Genomic DNA, 15,506 nt, shown 5'->3' on the forward strand with positions numbered 1-15,506 from the left:
CCTGTTATCCCCAGAATGAAGCCATTGTCCTCTGGTCTCTCTCTTCTTCTTTCCTATTATCCCCAGAATGAAGCCATTGTCCTCTGGTCTCTCTCTTACGTATTGCACCCTTTTCTACCTTACCCAATATTTTCCTATCATTCTAAAGTAGCAGCAGTTCTATTGTTTAATAGTAACAGCTCTGAGAATATCTGATATCTAAAATTCTGCCCATGTTTGCTGACTCAAGAGCTGCTGCTTTTAATGCAATGTGTTTTCCTTGATACATAGAATTAATACTGTATCAGATCGAATGCTGGTTCTGTCTCTAAAAAAAAAATAGGCATATATCACTTTTTAATTTTTCATCCATATATCGCTGTTACATTTATTTTAGGTGATAATAATAGAACCCTTCTTTGACTGTTATGAGCCCATGGTGAGGATGGCAGGAGCAAAACCTATTTTTATACCCTTGAGATATGTGAGTATGTTTGGAATTTTATAACATTCAGAAAAAAAATAGAGATAGAAATAAAGAAAAGAGTCATTTGCACCTTGTATTTATTCAGAATGAACGTTCTTCCTTTCTCCTCTCTTGTGTTGCTTTGTCTTGCAAAGCAGTACCACCTAAAAGTCTTGGGTTAAATTATAGAAGCCAATATAGGAAATTGACTTTTATAATGTAACTCAAGACTTTTAAATGTGAAAACCATATTAACTTTCAAAAGTGGGGTGGACAGCGGGGAAGCCAGGCCAGCTGGTTAATTTATTCAACTTGAATGATCCTTGATACTCAAGGATCTGTAATAATTAGAAATGTTCCTAAAAGACAGTGGTTGGGGATGGTGATGATGAAGTTCTCTTTTTATTATATAGTACTAGTTTTGGAGTCTTATAAAGTCATAGGTTGTTTTTACACATCATGGTATCTAAGAAATTGGGGGAATCTTGGTTTTAGGAATAAAACTGAGTATAAATAGTGGGGTTTATAATATCCTCCTCTCCCTACCTCCACCTACCCTAGGACTCTCACTTTTTGACCCATGTATCAACATAAAATAGATAGGGAAGGGAAGGATTTAAGCATATTTGACATTTCTTCGATGTCAGAAAATTCACTATATCTTAACTGTAGGAAAGCTGGAATGGAAGCCAAAGCTGCATGGAGCTACAGGGTTATAAAACATTTTCATGTGGTTGTTGCTGTATATGACATTTAGTTCTTCAGCATTTATTTGATTTTGTTGAGTGGATATGGTGTGTGAGTAAGGAGATTGTCAGTTCAGGAGATTTGCCACTGGGCAGTCCCAGTGAGTGATATAAATGGCCTTTTTAATGATCAGAGTTTGATGAGACTTCTGTGCAGTTTATTAATATGTTCTGTATAATATGATTCTTGTGACAAACCTACCAGTGGAACATGTTTAAGAGTAGTGTATTTCAGTTAAATCATACTTGTTTGTATCCTAGAAACCTGGAGCTGGAGACGTTGCATCTAGTGCTGACTGGGTCTTGCATCCCACTGAACTTGCAAGTAAATTTAATTCCAAGACAAAAGCTATTATATTGAATACCCCTCACAATCCCATAGGAAAGGTGAGACTCCTGTTTTTAAATCTGCCTCCTGAATGTAATAATAATGTTGGCTTTGAATATACTGATCAGTACACTGTTTCCTTTTTCTTTTATTCTAGGTCTATACAAAAGAAGAGCTCCAGATAATTGCTGATCTTTGTATTAAATATGACACCCTGTGCATCAGTGATGAGGTGTATGAATGGCTAGTATACACTGGCAATAAACACGTTAAAATAGGTACTAAATAACTTGTAACTGAAGGCTTGATATACATTTCATTGATCATTTTCTCATATGATTGAAGATAATGTTTATTAAACTATCCATGTTAAACTAAATGCTTTTTAATAATAAACAGTACTGGGTGTTTAGCTGTTGAACTAAGAAAAGGAAATATGCTAAAGTTAGGGCCGTATCTGCACTGGTATAATTACTAATACTTTGGCATACATTAGTTGTTGGTTTGTTTTTGCAGGGATGGGCCGGTGGGCACATTTTAATTTTTTAGCAAGTGTCATGCGGCTGCCACAAAATGTCTGCCGTGGTGGGCGCAGCCAGTCACAAAATACCCATTTCACAGAAAGGCAGACTGGTGAGGCTAAAAGACAAGTATAGATTAGTGGCAGAGCCCCTGCTTTGCATGCAGAAGGTCCCAGTTTCGGTCCCCGGCATATCCAGGTAGGGCAGGAAAAACCCCTGCCTGAAACCTTTCCAGTCAGTATCGACAATACTGGGCTAGATGGACCGCTGGTCCGACTCTGTATACAGGAGCGTCCCATGTTCCCAAGTAACTTGCCCAAGATCCTGAATACATAGCAGAGGTGGGCCTCTCTCTTGTTCAGGATCACCCTCTTACCCCACACTCCCAGTGCACAAGATCTGCTCACCCCAGTCACTCATTTCTCTCTCTTTCAGGATTGCCTGCCCACCAAGCTCTCTCTCTCTCACACGCACACACACGCTTTCTCCTCCCATTCGATCGCCAGGACCTCACTACCAAATAGCACTGTCAGGTTCAACAACGCCTAAGTGGATATAAATTCACCCAGTGGATGAGATGAGCGGTCTGAGTTGTCCCCCCCAAGTTTATTGCCCAGACATTAGAATTGGACTGAAAAGTTTCAAAAAACCTCTAGGCCTTGATGAGTTTCATTTAATAATTGTAACCCCAGATAGTCAATATACTCTATTGTATACTATTCTCTAGTCTAAAGAATGGGTAGAGAATCTGTGGCCTGCGGGAACTCCCCATTTGTCCTGTGGCCTCCTGTCCTTGTCCCATCCTTCCAGCAGCAATTACACTGAAAAAAAGCTTTCCATTGGAACCAATGGGAGCCTTTTTTCAGAAGTGAATTGTGTATGGGGGAAAGTTTGGGAAATTTCAGCTGGGGATAGAAGAGTTAAACTTGCAGCATTTAGGCTCAGAAAAAGTTTTGCATTGGTGCCAGCGGAAGGCTTTTTTCAAGCCTAATTGCAGTGGTGATTAGGTGGGGAGAATCTTGTATGTATGAATGGATGTTATGTGTGAATGTGTGTGAATGAATAAATGAATGAATGGCTGTGTTACGTGTATATTATGTGTGAGAATGAATGTGTGTATATATGAGTGTGTGCGTGTGTGTGTGTGTGTTTATGTGCATGAGAGAGACTGTGTGGGATGGCCCAGCCAACTTTAGCTTTGATTCCATCCACTTTTTGCAGGGGGCACCCACCTTCGGCATGTGGCCCCTGGAAGGTTCTTCAGAAGGACATGTGGCCCTTGGAGCAAAAAAGGTTCCCCATCGCTGCTCTAAAGCAGTGGTCTCCAAAGTGAGGGTGCACAAGACGATCCATTGGAGTGCACAAGCTGCCTGATAATTGAGCTGCCTCCCACTGCCCCGACGAGCTGCCATTGTGTGCAGTGATGGTGGTGGTGGCGGAGGCAGCAGGATGGGATGGGAGCCGAGAGGGAAGTTCCATGGCATTTCTCTCTCGGCTCCAGTCCTATCCTGCCTCTGCTGCAGCCACCATGAGCAACTGCACCAGTCTCTGCCAAACACAGCTGAGGAAGCCGGCACCGAAGCAGCTGCCATCCCGCTGCAGGAGAGCGGGGAGGAGATTAACCCTTCCTACTCTCCTTTGGCAGAATGAAGCTGAGAAGAAGCGTGTGCTATAACAGCTACGTCAGCTACGACAGCCATTAAAACCAAGTATCGAAATAAACTGAACGTAGAACCAGACCTTCGAATTGTTGTATCACAAAGTGTTAAACCAAGATATTCAAAAGTAACGAAGCATATTCAATCCCATTGCTCTCACTAAAAATATATATTGTTAATAATAATAATATGTTTTTAGTGAGAGCAAAAAGTTTTTTGTACTGTCAATAAATAGAATAATTTTTAAAAAATATTTATTTCATCTTTATCTCATCCTTTTTAATTTCTATTTTTGTTTATGTTTTATAATGTACATAATATATTAGTGCAGTATTACATATATACAATTTATAAATAAGTAAATATACATACATTTTCATTGCCCAGGAAATAATGTGTACAAAATCCAATGTTAATAATTCAAAATACAGCTATGGCTATTAACCAACAATGCTTATTTACTTGTGCACTTTTAAGCAGATCCCATGAAACAGTTTCCCAATCTATTGTTGAAACCTACAAACCATAAAAACTATATGCAAGTGACAGTTATTTTTATAAACTAAGCAAAACCATGTACTCCCAAGAAACCTTCCTTTCTCTAGCATGTATAACTTGTACATAAAGATTATGCAAGGAAGAAAACACAAATCCTCTCCCTAGAGGCAACAGTGTTGTATTAAGCTTCACATATTCCATCAACTGAAGTGACACATCTCATGAAAAATACAAAATGAATATTGCATCAATTTACAGAATCTGGTGGTGGTTCTCTAACACTTACCTAATAGGGATTGCCAGTGATACATCATAAAATCAACATAGTCTTTGTGCTGTCACCTGCGCAGTTTCCTCTAGTGTAGAACACTTCATCATGTCTGGTATATGGCTTGTGCAAAATGGGAGCTTCGTATGACTAATGATCAGAGTCCCACTGAAAGATTTAAAGACTGCGTGTTGTGAGTGAGGATTCTTCTGGCATTTCAACAGGGATAGTGGCCATTTGGGTATTATGTGTATTTTGCTGTACTAATTGTTCTTGGCACCTGCTTGGGTATAAAAATGCATTCAATCCTATTGTAGCTTAATATAATAAGTCTATTATAGGGCAAAACTCATCTTCAGTTTCAATGTGCTGCTAATGTGAAAGTGCTAGACTATCCTTTATGCACGCGCTGAGCTGCTTCTTTGTTTGGATTATCCTTGCTCTTTGTCCCCAAACTTAAATTCCCCAAATGTGTGGCAAAATATTGTCTATGCAATTTACCTGACTTTGTGACTGACTCCCCACTGTTGCCTTCTAAACCTGGGGTTGCTGGCTATTTGCTAGCAACCCTATATTTTGTTTTGCTTTTGATTTGCTAAATGGAATTTGGCATGGCACCAAACTAGGGGCAGTGCTGAATGCCACTACGGAGAGCACGCGGATGCCAGCTACATTACAGACAACATGGGGATGCCAAATACAGCACCGCTAGGCCAAGATCTCCCCATCTTCTCAATGCACATAGCAACACTTACCCCCATGTCAGGAAGTAATTATGCTCTGCACTTTTCGTCAGTGGCACGCAATGATGTGAAGTGGGGCTGTCAAAACGCATGGTGTGTTGATGTCATAGCATGAGCAAGTGTTGCTACTCATTATTGGGGTGTTAGTTTTGGTAACATTCCAGTTGTCACCTTTAACATGTAGTTCCACCCTAATGTGCGCTGCAGGAAAGTGCTATTATGATTTTCCTGTGGAATTTTGTTACTGCACCTCCAGTCTGCTTTAGGGAGAACTTTATCATTTCAGATTATTACTTTCAGTTCAGTACCCACAACTGAGAGTTTATCTGATTGATCTACAAAGTTAATTACCTAGACTTCTCTGTTGCAAATGTACTCTCATGTAACATGAGAATGTCTGAATGTGGGTAACAAGATAACGTAATCTCAATAAATACCAATTTCACTTGGAACATAACGAAGCAAGCTTCATATGTATCAAACATACATTTCTTTGTATAATACATTACAATACTGTTACTGTTAGTGAGATTACCTTGTTACCTCCACAAATATAAACTAACTCTTGTTTGTGTGTGTGTGTGTTTTAAATTAACAGCTACTTTGCCTGGAATGTGGGAAAGAACAGTAACTGTAGGAAGTGCTGGGAAAACATACAGCGTAACAGGCTGGAAGGTAAAGTGAACACATTAAGAGATCACTGTGTTGAAGCTGTGCTTGGCTATTATTTTATATATCAAGAGTTGTCATAAGGGATGAGGATGTCATTTGCAAGCTTATTATATATACACAACAGTGTTCAAAGCTTACATTAAAAACCCCCATCAGGCACTCAGCATTTTAAGTGCCATGTGTGTGGTGTATACTACGTATGTGATATATTCCTTGGACATTTTAAACAATAAACGATAAAAAGAGTGTAGAGCAGCCTTTTAAATATTCACCTGGTTGCCTCTGATGAGTAATAATCACTTCCAGTACATCAGACAGGGAATCTTTTGTAAGCTGGTAGAAAGTTCTTTTTCTTTTAGCCTCTCAGTAGTGCACCAATGATTGACATGTTTACTTACCCATAGACGACATTTTTGTGGGTTAGTAACTTCTGTGAGCTTATTTGCAAGGTTATTTACTTTTTTTCCTCCTTAAGGAACCCAAGGTGGCATATGTAACCCTCCTCCTCTCCATTTTATCCTCACAACAATGCTGTGAGGTGGGTTGGGCTGAGACCAGGTGGCTCTGAAACACCCTCTCCCCCTGAACAGGGCTCGGACTGCACCATGGTTCAATCCACGGTTACGAGCTCTGAAACAGGAGGTGAGACGGCTAGAGCGCCGGTGGTAGAAGTCTCGCTCCACAGACGATCAGACACGGGCTAGAGCTGTATCTTCAGCCTATCACGTGGCGGTGAAGGCAGCAAAAAAGGAATATTATGCTGCCTCTATCGCGTCTGCAGAGTGCTGTTCCAGGAGGCTATTCCAAGTGGTCCAGAGCCTGGTCGGTCCTGTGGCTCCGGAACCACTGGAGCATTCTAAGGCCTCCTGTGAGGCCTTGGCAAGGCACTTTGCAGATAAAATTGATCAGATTAGGAGTGTTACTCCGCATGCTGTGAATACAGTTAGTGAGCAAGAGGCGGCCTGTGGCAAACCGGTTTTGTGGGATCGGTTCCAACTTCTTCCTCCTGATGAAGTGGACAAGGTGCTTTCATCTGTAAGGCCGACCACCTGCTTACTTGATCCTTGCCCATCTTGGCTCGTTATGGGCTGCAGAGAGAGACTGGGTGAGGGGATCAGGGCGGTGGTGAACGCCTCTCTTGAGGAGGGAGTGATGCCATCAGCCCTCAAGGAGGCAGTGATAAGACCACTCTTAAAGAAGCCCTCCTTGGATCCTCAAGTTCTGAACAACTTTCACCCAGTCTCAAATCTGCCATTTGGGGGCAAGGTGATTGAGCGGTTGGTGGCGATACAGTTGAAGGCACACGTGGAAGAAACTGATTATCTAGACCCATTTCAGTCGGGCTTCAGGCTTGGGCATGGGACAGAAACAGCCTTGGTCGCCTTGGTGGATGATATGAGGAGGGCTTTGGATAGTGGCAAATACTCCTTCCTTGTTCTCCTCGACCTCTCAGCGGCTTTTGATACCGTTGACCACGGTATCCTCCTGGACTGCCTGGAGGGGTTGGGCATTGGAGACGCCATATTGCGGTGGTTCCGGTCCTTCCTCTCCGGCAGGTATCAGAGGATAGCACTGGGTGAGGAGGTTTTGGACCTGTTGCCACTCACTTGTGGGGTGCCACAGGGTTCCATCCTCTCCCCGATGCTATTTAACATCTACGTGAAGCCGCTGGGGGCTATCAGGAGGTTTGGGGTGTGGTGTCATCAATATGCGGATGACACGCAGCTCTACCTCTCGTTCAGATCTTCACCAAGGTTGGCTGTAGAATCCCTGTCCAAATGTGTGGAGACGGTGAGTGGCTGGATGGGGAGGAATAAGCTGAAACTGAACCCTGACAAGACCGAGGTACTTTTGGTGGGAGACAAGAGAAGGCTGCGGGATGTTGACCTGGTGTTGAATGGGGTACGGCTACCCTTGAAAGACCAGGTCCGCAGCCTGGGGGTCATTTTGGACTCCCAGCTGTCCATGGAGGCTCAGGTGTCAGCTGTGAGCCGGACAGCGCTGTATCTGTTGATGGAGCGCCCCTTCCTCCCTGACCATCTGCTCCCATCGGTAGTACATGCCCTGGCCTCCTCTTGTTTAGACTGCTGTAATGCGCTCTACCTGGGATTACCCTTGAAGATGGTTCGGAAGCTGCATCTAGTACAGAACGCGGCAGCTCGCTTGATTAAAGGCAGCCGCCGACGAGATCACATCACTCCAGTGCTGAAGGAGTTGCACTGGTTACCAGTTGTTTTCTGGGCCAAATTCAAGGTGTTGGTTTTGACCTTTAAAACCCTATATGGTTCCGGCCCAGCCTATCTTAAGGAGCGCCTCCAGCAACACCAGACAGGCCGCTTAACAAGATCAGCCTCGGATGGCCTCTCTGTCCCATCAGCCAGGACAGCTAGACTGGTGGGGATGAGGGAGAGGGCCTTTTCTGTGGTGGCCCCCACTCTGTGGAACTCCCTCCCTAGGGAACTCCACCATGCCCCCTCTTTAATGTGCTTCCGCCGTGTGTTAAAAACGTGGTTGTTCAGGCAGGTATTTGGGGTGGGCTAGGGTATTTTAGAAAACGTTTTTATTGTAGAATTTTATTGTTTTAAACTGTTTTATTATATGCTGTACATCGCCCAGAGTGGCTGGGTGAACAGCCAGATGGGTGATTAATAAATTTAATAAATAAATAAATAAATAAATAGCCTGTGACAGGCCCAAAGTCACCCAGCGAGCTTCCATGGCCGAGTGGGGACTAGAACCTGGATCACCCGACTCCCAGTCCAACACTCTCGCCACTACACCACACTGTAGAGTATTCATAGCACTGATTAAAAATGTGATTATCTCCATGCCTCTCAGCATTTAATACTTTGTAAAGTAAATAGTAAAATACTTATTACAGTTTATATCTTTTTGTTTAAGCTTGGCTGGTCTGTCGGTCCTCAGCATCTGATCAAGCATTTGCAGGTTGTTCAACAAAATACAATCTATACATGCCCAACTCCATTACAGGTAGGTACTAATACAAACAAAAGGAATGGTAGATTTTGTAAAGGGTCTGACATGTCTCGGAGGTTTTCTAAACAGCATTATAAATTGGTTAATAAGGAATGTATTACTGGGAATTACAAAATGGATCAGCATTTGAATGCCAATAATTTGGACATTCTTTTATTGTGTGTCAGGGAAGCCAGACAAGAGATGGTACTTGGTATGGGTACAGATTACCATTTTACTACCGTGTATCCGCTGTGTGGTGAAATTCCCTTTACAGACAACTGGATTACATAGTGGTTTCCTGGACACTTTGGAAATTTACCACTTGGCTGTATTACTATATGTAGCTTTGGCTGTAATGTGCCCAGTGTGTTTAATATTAAGGTGTAAGCTCCGTAAACATTCGGGATTTTTCTTAACTTTGTAAGAAGGGAGGGAGATTAGTAGATGTGTAAACTTTAGTCCAATTTCTGAAATGTTATGATAAGGAATGATACATTTCTTTAGTTTTATATTTTATAGTGAAAACAATTATGCTGAAATTACTTTGCATAAATATTGATAAAATGTTAAATTCAGATATAGGTTCAGTGAATTAAGACATTTAGAATGAAGGCCTGTGTCTTTAAAAAAAAAATCTCATATTTGAAAGAAATACTCATTCTAGTGATAGGTCTGTATTCAGCAATTTTGGAAGCACTTCCCACCAGTTTTTTCCCTGTTAAAACCCTCTTCTGACAGTGTTATTTTAAACTCTTACTTGAATATCTATTTTACTAGATACAAAACACTTACTGGAAAATTGACCATTCGATTCTAAATATCCGAGCATTGCTTTGAATATAGCATTTTAATATTAAAAAAATGATATTTACAAAATCTGTTTAGTGTCTGCCACTTTTTGCTAATTGTTTCAACAAGTATTTTTCTTAACTGATTTGAATTTTCAGGAAGCAGTGGCACAAGCCTTTTTGATGGACTTCAAACGCATGGATGACCCAGACTGCTACTTCTACTCTCTGCCTAAAGAGCTGGAAGGCAAACGGAACCGAATGGCTCAGATGCTCCGGGAAGTTGGGCTGAGACCTGTTGTTCCAGAGGGAGGATACTTCATGATTGTTGATGTATCTCCGCTAAGTTAGTGACATTTTAAATCTGTGGCAGGAATAGGCATAACTTCACCAGAACTGAAGCCTGTGTCAGAAATGTAGTATGAGCAAGGGGCTGTGTGTGTGTTTGTGTTTGTTTTCTGTTGTAAGTATTTTCTGAACATAATGGGTGTCATGTTGCAGTTATTGCAGAACTAGACAGTAAACTGTTCCTTTTGTTTGCCGCCAGAAACAACAGCTTGTGTTGAATTTCCCCTCGCAGAGTGAGAGGAAGGGGAGGTGAACATGACACAGGGCTGCTGTTTTTGGCAGTAACGCCTTTGTTTATTATAAGGTCTATCTCTACTTTTAGAGTGCAGCCTTAGAGCAGTTCTGGGGAAAGAGAAGTATAAGGTACCATAGTAGCCCTCACACCAACAGGGCACTTTCCCAGCTTAGACTGTGGCCCCTTAGACTGTTCTCCCTTCCTTCTGGGCGGAAGTGCCCATACTTTATAGAATTATTCTGCTGGAAAATAACTGTTTTCCTGTTTGGTGTTTTTTAAAGATGTAGATCTATCTGACATGGAGAAAGATAAACCATATGATTATAAATTTGTGAAATGGATGATAAAATTTAAGGTAAGGATTTATTTTCTTCTTCCTATTTCATTCAAATAAATATATTAATAGTAATACTTCAAATGAGATTGTGAAAAGGGTGATCCAATCGAACTGTGAGCACAGTGGAAGGCTGCATTGCTAGGCTTGTAGAGCTCTTTCCCCATCCCAACAAAGATATGAGCCCTTTACATACCTCTGAGCCCAAAGTGCATTTGCCTGAACTCGCCACTCTGTGCTACTCTCCATGGGCTAGACACCGCCATAGCTTAAAAAGCAGCTGGTTTCTTTTCTAAATGCTTTGCTAGGATGATGGGGGAAAACACTTGGCCATGAGGTGGATCCTCTTGTGTGCTTCTAGGAAAAAGGATAGCAGTAATCCAGGAAGAAACACTACAAAGTTCCAACATAGAAAGCACTTGTCTGACTGAAGCAATGACTTAAATAATGTACAGTCTGACCACTGCTTCCCAGACTGTGCAAATGCAACAGAAAACCCACATGTGGAATCTCCATACATGATAATACAGTGGGATATCTTTCATGCAGGAATTTAGTAATGTGTGATGACACCGCCTTAATTGAGATCTTAGGCACCTTTTAAATTCTCTAAAAAATATGGTTATTAAAATTTCCAAGTTCTAAGCTGATTTTAATGTACTTTGTGAGTGTGTAATTGTGTTTTGTCATTTCAGAAACTGTCAGCTATTCCTCTCACCTCATTTTGTGGCCCGGAGACAAAAGATCAGTTTGAGAAATACATACGGTTTTGCTTCATCAAAGTAAGTTCTGCAACCTGCACTTAAATAATGTTTAACATGTTAGCAATGCTGTAACTAGCTTAAACTTAGAGATCCTTCTTTCACTGCTTGTTATTAAACAATTAACTTTTCAATATTACTACCACTAATAATTTGCTAGAATATTATCATATTTGTAGTATTTACGTCATGTCTTTTCTAAATGCTCAAAGCTAAGTCATCTTTGTAATAAGGCAGGCCAAAAACAGATAGCGGGGTGGTGACAGGTAGTAGCTTGCAAAAGACTATTCGGTAAGTTTGTGAGTGAGCTGAACTTTGAACCAGGAAACATGCAGCTCATGCTCTTAACTATGACTACACTTTATTAGTTGTAGGATGCTGTAATAAACAACCCCCCCACTCCAGAGGTTGACACTTAGATCAGTTGGGGGCCAGATGCTGCACCTACATGGGGGTGGTCGGCCAGGTCCCTCAACAGTTGCTCTCATCCCTGCATTTTTCCCTCTATATCCATCTCAACCTCATCAGCAGTAGTTGCGTTATATGGGGTGGGGGGAGCTCCAGATGCTACAGGGATCACCCTATGGATGTTACTTACTTCATAGACATATCCAGGGATTTCCTTCCTCCAAAATCATGTGTGGATATATGCCACAAGGAAACAAAAGGATATATCCAGTGTTATGCTAGCAGAAAAATTGCAAGAGGTGGCATCGTTCCACCAGCAGTTGCACAACTGCCATCAGAACTAGCACAACTTGCCCAAGCAACATTACAATGAAGTTGTAATGCCTTGTGAAATGTCTTGTGTAACAGCTTTCACAATGGCTTGTGAAACACCTTGTGCAATGGTTTGTGCAACAGCTTGCACAAGTGGAATCAAAGTATTGGATTTGAAACTTTTGCTAGGATAAAAATGGGCTTTTCACAAGTGGTAGTAGTTTTGTGCTGGTGGAATGACACTATTGGATACAACCCTAAAGAGGTTCTTAAAAGTATGGTTACTAGAATTTATAGTATTGTAAACTTCTAGCAGTGAGATATTGGCAGAGTTGCTTCTCTTTCGCACACATTAAAAAAATCTCAGACTCATCCCCCCTCCCACAATATGCCTGTTTCCTTCTGCTCCTCCCTATAGTTTCCCTCATGCTCTGTCACAGCTACCTTATCTCTCCTCAGTACATGCAGCCATTCCACTTACAGTGTCTCAACAGAATGAGTACTACTACTAGATCAGGTTTTCAAGTACAGCTTCGTATACTACCAGTTGATGAGCAATTTAAACCAACTCCAGGGCTGTTGGCCCTGGGAAGAGGGTTATGGGAGCTGGAGTAGGGACAAAAGGGTGGTGAGCAAAAGTTAGCTGGTGACACCTCAGGGCTTATGTAAGAACCAGAGCTTGGTTAAGGTGGATATTCCACAAACACAGAATACAGACAATTCCCACTAAAAGTATTTTGCATTCTAATTATAAGTTTGAGCCATTCCATGTGCTACTGCTTATTGCTGCAGTGTCAAAACCTAACTTCGCCTGGGATTTTAATTGACATGCATGGTAAATTTGCAGTGTCTACCAAATTGCCATAACAAATTTAACAGTAACTTTTGCCGGTGTATTGTCTGGAGAGAGGCAAATGGTGGTATATTAGGGTTCGTGTCAGATGTTTAAAATAAACATTTAAATGTTGTTAAATGGTTTAAATGGGTACGCTGGGCAGTATCCAGTGCTGTCCACATGCTACAGGATCCACTGCTAGCACAATGAGAAGCTACAAGATCCTCCAGCGATTGTAAGCGCTCATTTCCAGAATGGGGCAGGCCAGCAGAAGGCAGATCCAGTGATGTGTTTTGTTCTGCAAATGAGCATTTGTGCTCATTTCTGGGATTACTGTCAGAAGTGCTAGTTCCTGTGGAACAACTGGTGTGTCCTTCAAGTGCAGCAGAACCAGCAGCAGTGCAGGGGCAATATTGGATACTGCCCTTTTGTTCCCATATGTTTCTCCCTATTCCCTGAGAAAGGAAGGAGAAGCTCTGCTCCGCATTCCAATATTTGCCAAATAAAATTGGTAAGGAGAAGAAGTGATGCCTTCTCTGTTGTGGCGACCACACTGTGGAATTTCTTACCAAAGAGGACCCATTTGCTACATTCCAAACAGTGCTCAGCCAGGAAGTGAAGGTTTTCACATTTTGGATGTCAGCTAATACTGGTCATAAAGCTACATTTACCATCTTGCTATTGCATTGTTATTTATCTGTTTTACTGCCTGCAGTTTCTCTAGCGGTATTTTGATTGCGGGTGTTTGTACTTGAAAGGATTTTGTTATTTATGTTGTATTATCTGATATGAGAGATTATTGGTTTGGCTGTTCTGATTAGATATTTCTGGTGGTGGTATCTTGGATTTTGGATTTTAATATTGTATGTTGCCTTGGGTGCCTTTGGACAGAGAGTCAACTAATAAATATGAGAAAATCCCTGTGATTTTGAAGGCTTATGGGACTCCTGGGGGCTGCAGTGCATCTCTGTGGGCCCTGATATAGACACACATTTCCCCCCCTATTCTCACTCTGGGGCATCTGTAATACTGAAAGTTCCTTTTTGGATACGTGTTAATACACCAGCTGTACAGTGTATCACTGGCCCTAAGGACTTCCAAGAGGGCAGTTTGGATTAATCATCTTCAAGGAAACAGTAAATATGCCCCCAGGGGCTGTGTCATACTCACTGTCTCTTCCAACATAGCATACATCCTAGCTGCCTGATGATGTCCTGGTTAAGTGGTGAACTTAAGGAACAACTCTGTCCTGGTAGATTGGTAATCCTTTCCTGGTAATTTGCCTCTAATAATTAACAAAACAGCCAGAAGAGCCAGGTTCAAAGCTAACATTGCACTGGCTTGTTCCAAATCTGCAAATGACACTAAACTGTAAGCCCAGGCCTGTTTGGACAAAGTCAGAAATAAAATCTCTGTCTCTATAAGTGCTCTTTTGAAAAAGAGGGGCTTTTCTGAATGTTGGTGCTGGTATTGGTGGTGGGGCGTTGAGTGACAGAAAGTGATGAGCTTCTGCTGGGCTTTAAAAACCTGGCTGTTCAGGGGGCATTTGGGGTGGCTTAGGTTTTTTTTTAGAGCAGTGTTGTTTTGTTATGTTTTTTTTTTGTTCAGTTGATTATGTAAATTTGTTATTAGTATTGTACGCCACCTAGAGTGACCAGGTAGCTGGCCAGATGGGTGGCTAATAAATCAAATAAATAAATGAAATAAATAAAGTGCCCATCCTGGAGAATTGCTGTCCATCCAGGCTCCAACTGACAATGTATATGGCTGCTGATTCTTAGCTGAATAACTTTCCAAGTCTAATGTACAGGCTGAGCAAAATTTCCATTAATACAGAACCAGAGTAGAGCAGTTAGAATTTGTTCATCCTTTTCTTTTTCTTTTCTTTTCTTTTCTAAATTGCCTCTCTGTGTGGGTTTCTTTATCTCTCTGTCTTTACCAGGAGAAAAAAGGCAATTTTTGGTTTAAGTGCTCTAAACTGATGCAGTTAGCGTGCTATCTCAATAAATACTCACAACATCTTGATGGTTGCATAATTTTACCGGTCTGAAGAGGAGTACATAGTGGGTGAAGTTGGGAAGACCCCAGACATTGAGTGTTGGTTGGTGGGCTCTGTACCTACTGTACACTGTCCTACAAAATTGCTCCAAAGGTGATCCCTACTTTGAAAGAGAAAATAATCTCCCCAGTGCATTCCAGAATATTTAAATCAGAACTCTCAACAACTTTTTGTGTGTGCTTTCTTGTATTTTTTTTATTTTAGAAATACTTTTATATATTGCCCTGGTATCTGCAAGAACGAAGGGCAGCTTAAAATGTTTTAATAAATAAACCAACCAACCCAACCTGTATAAGAAGTGGTGATCAAACTCCCTCAGGTGAGCCAGATCATAAGAAGATGGGAGGAAGAATGACAGAAGTCTTCCTTTGTATGCCATGCCTTCTGCAGGTTAAAGGGATCAGCACTGCTGATCCCAGTCTGCTGGGGCAAGCCCTATCAGTGAAAGTTAGGCCATCTAGTGTCAGGGGTCGGACTGATTTGCCCCCTCCAGAAGAATGTTTCCAAATGTAATGCTTTACTTTTCCCTATAGGAATGACAACCATTTGCTTATATGGGAGAAACTAT

The 15,506-nt window shown here is 41.6% G+C and overlaps 1 protein-coding gene across 7 annotated transcripts in view; it reads left to right on the top strand.

Annotated features, from left to right (window-relative positions):
• The window catches only part of KYAT3 (kynurenine aminotransferase 3), a 33,912-nt gene that overhangs the window by 16,099 nt on the left and 2,307 nt on the right, over positions 1–15,506 (top strand). For all 7 annotated transcript variants that reach the window (XM_084851990.1, XM_084851994.1, XM_084851993.1 and 4 more), the window contains 8 exons: positions 377–463; positions 1,453–1,578; positions 1,677–1,797; positions 5,806–5,882; positions 8,781–8,870; positions 9,806–9,992; positions 10,511–10,584; positions 11,259–11,345. In XM_084851990.1, coding sequence (XP_084708116.1) covers positions 377–463; positions 1,453–1,578; positions 1,677–1,797; positions 5,806–5,882; positions 8,781–8,870; positions 9,806–9,992; positions 10,511–10,584; positions 11,259–11,345 — 849 coding nt within the window. The remainder of the gene's footprint in view (positions 1–376; positions 464–1,452; positions 1,579–1,676; positions 1,798–5,805; positions 5,883–8,780; positions 8,871–9,805; positions 9,993–10,510; positions 10,585–11,258; positions 11,346–15,506) is intronic.

This window comes from Heloderma suspectum, chromosome 4 (assembly GCF_057233095.1).
Source record: "Heloderma suspectum isolate Gila_16-S chromosome 4, 16-S_ref, whole genome shotgun sequence".
Classification (NCBI taxonomy): domain Eukaryota; kingdom Metazoa; phylum Chordata; class Lepidosauria; order Squamata; family Helodermatidae; genus Heloderma; species Heloderma suspectum.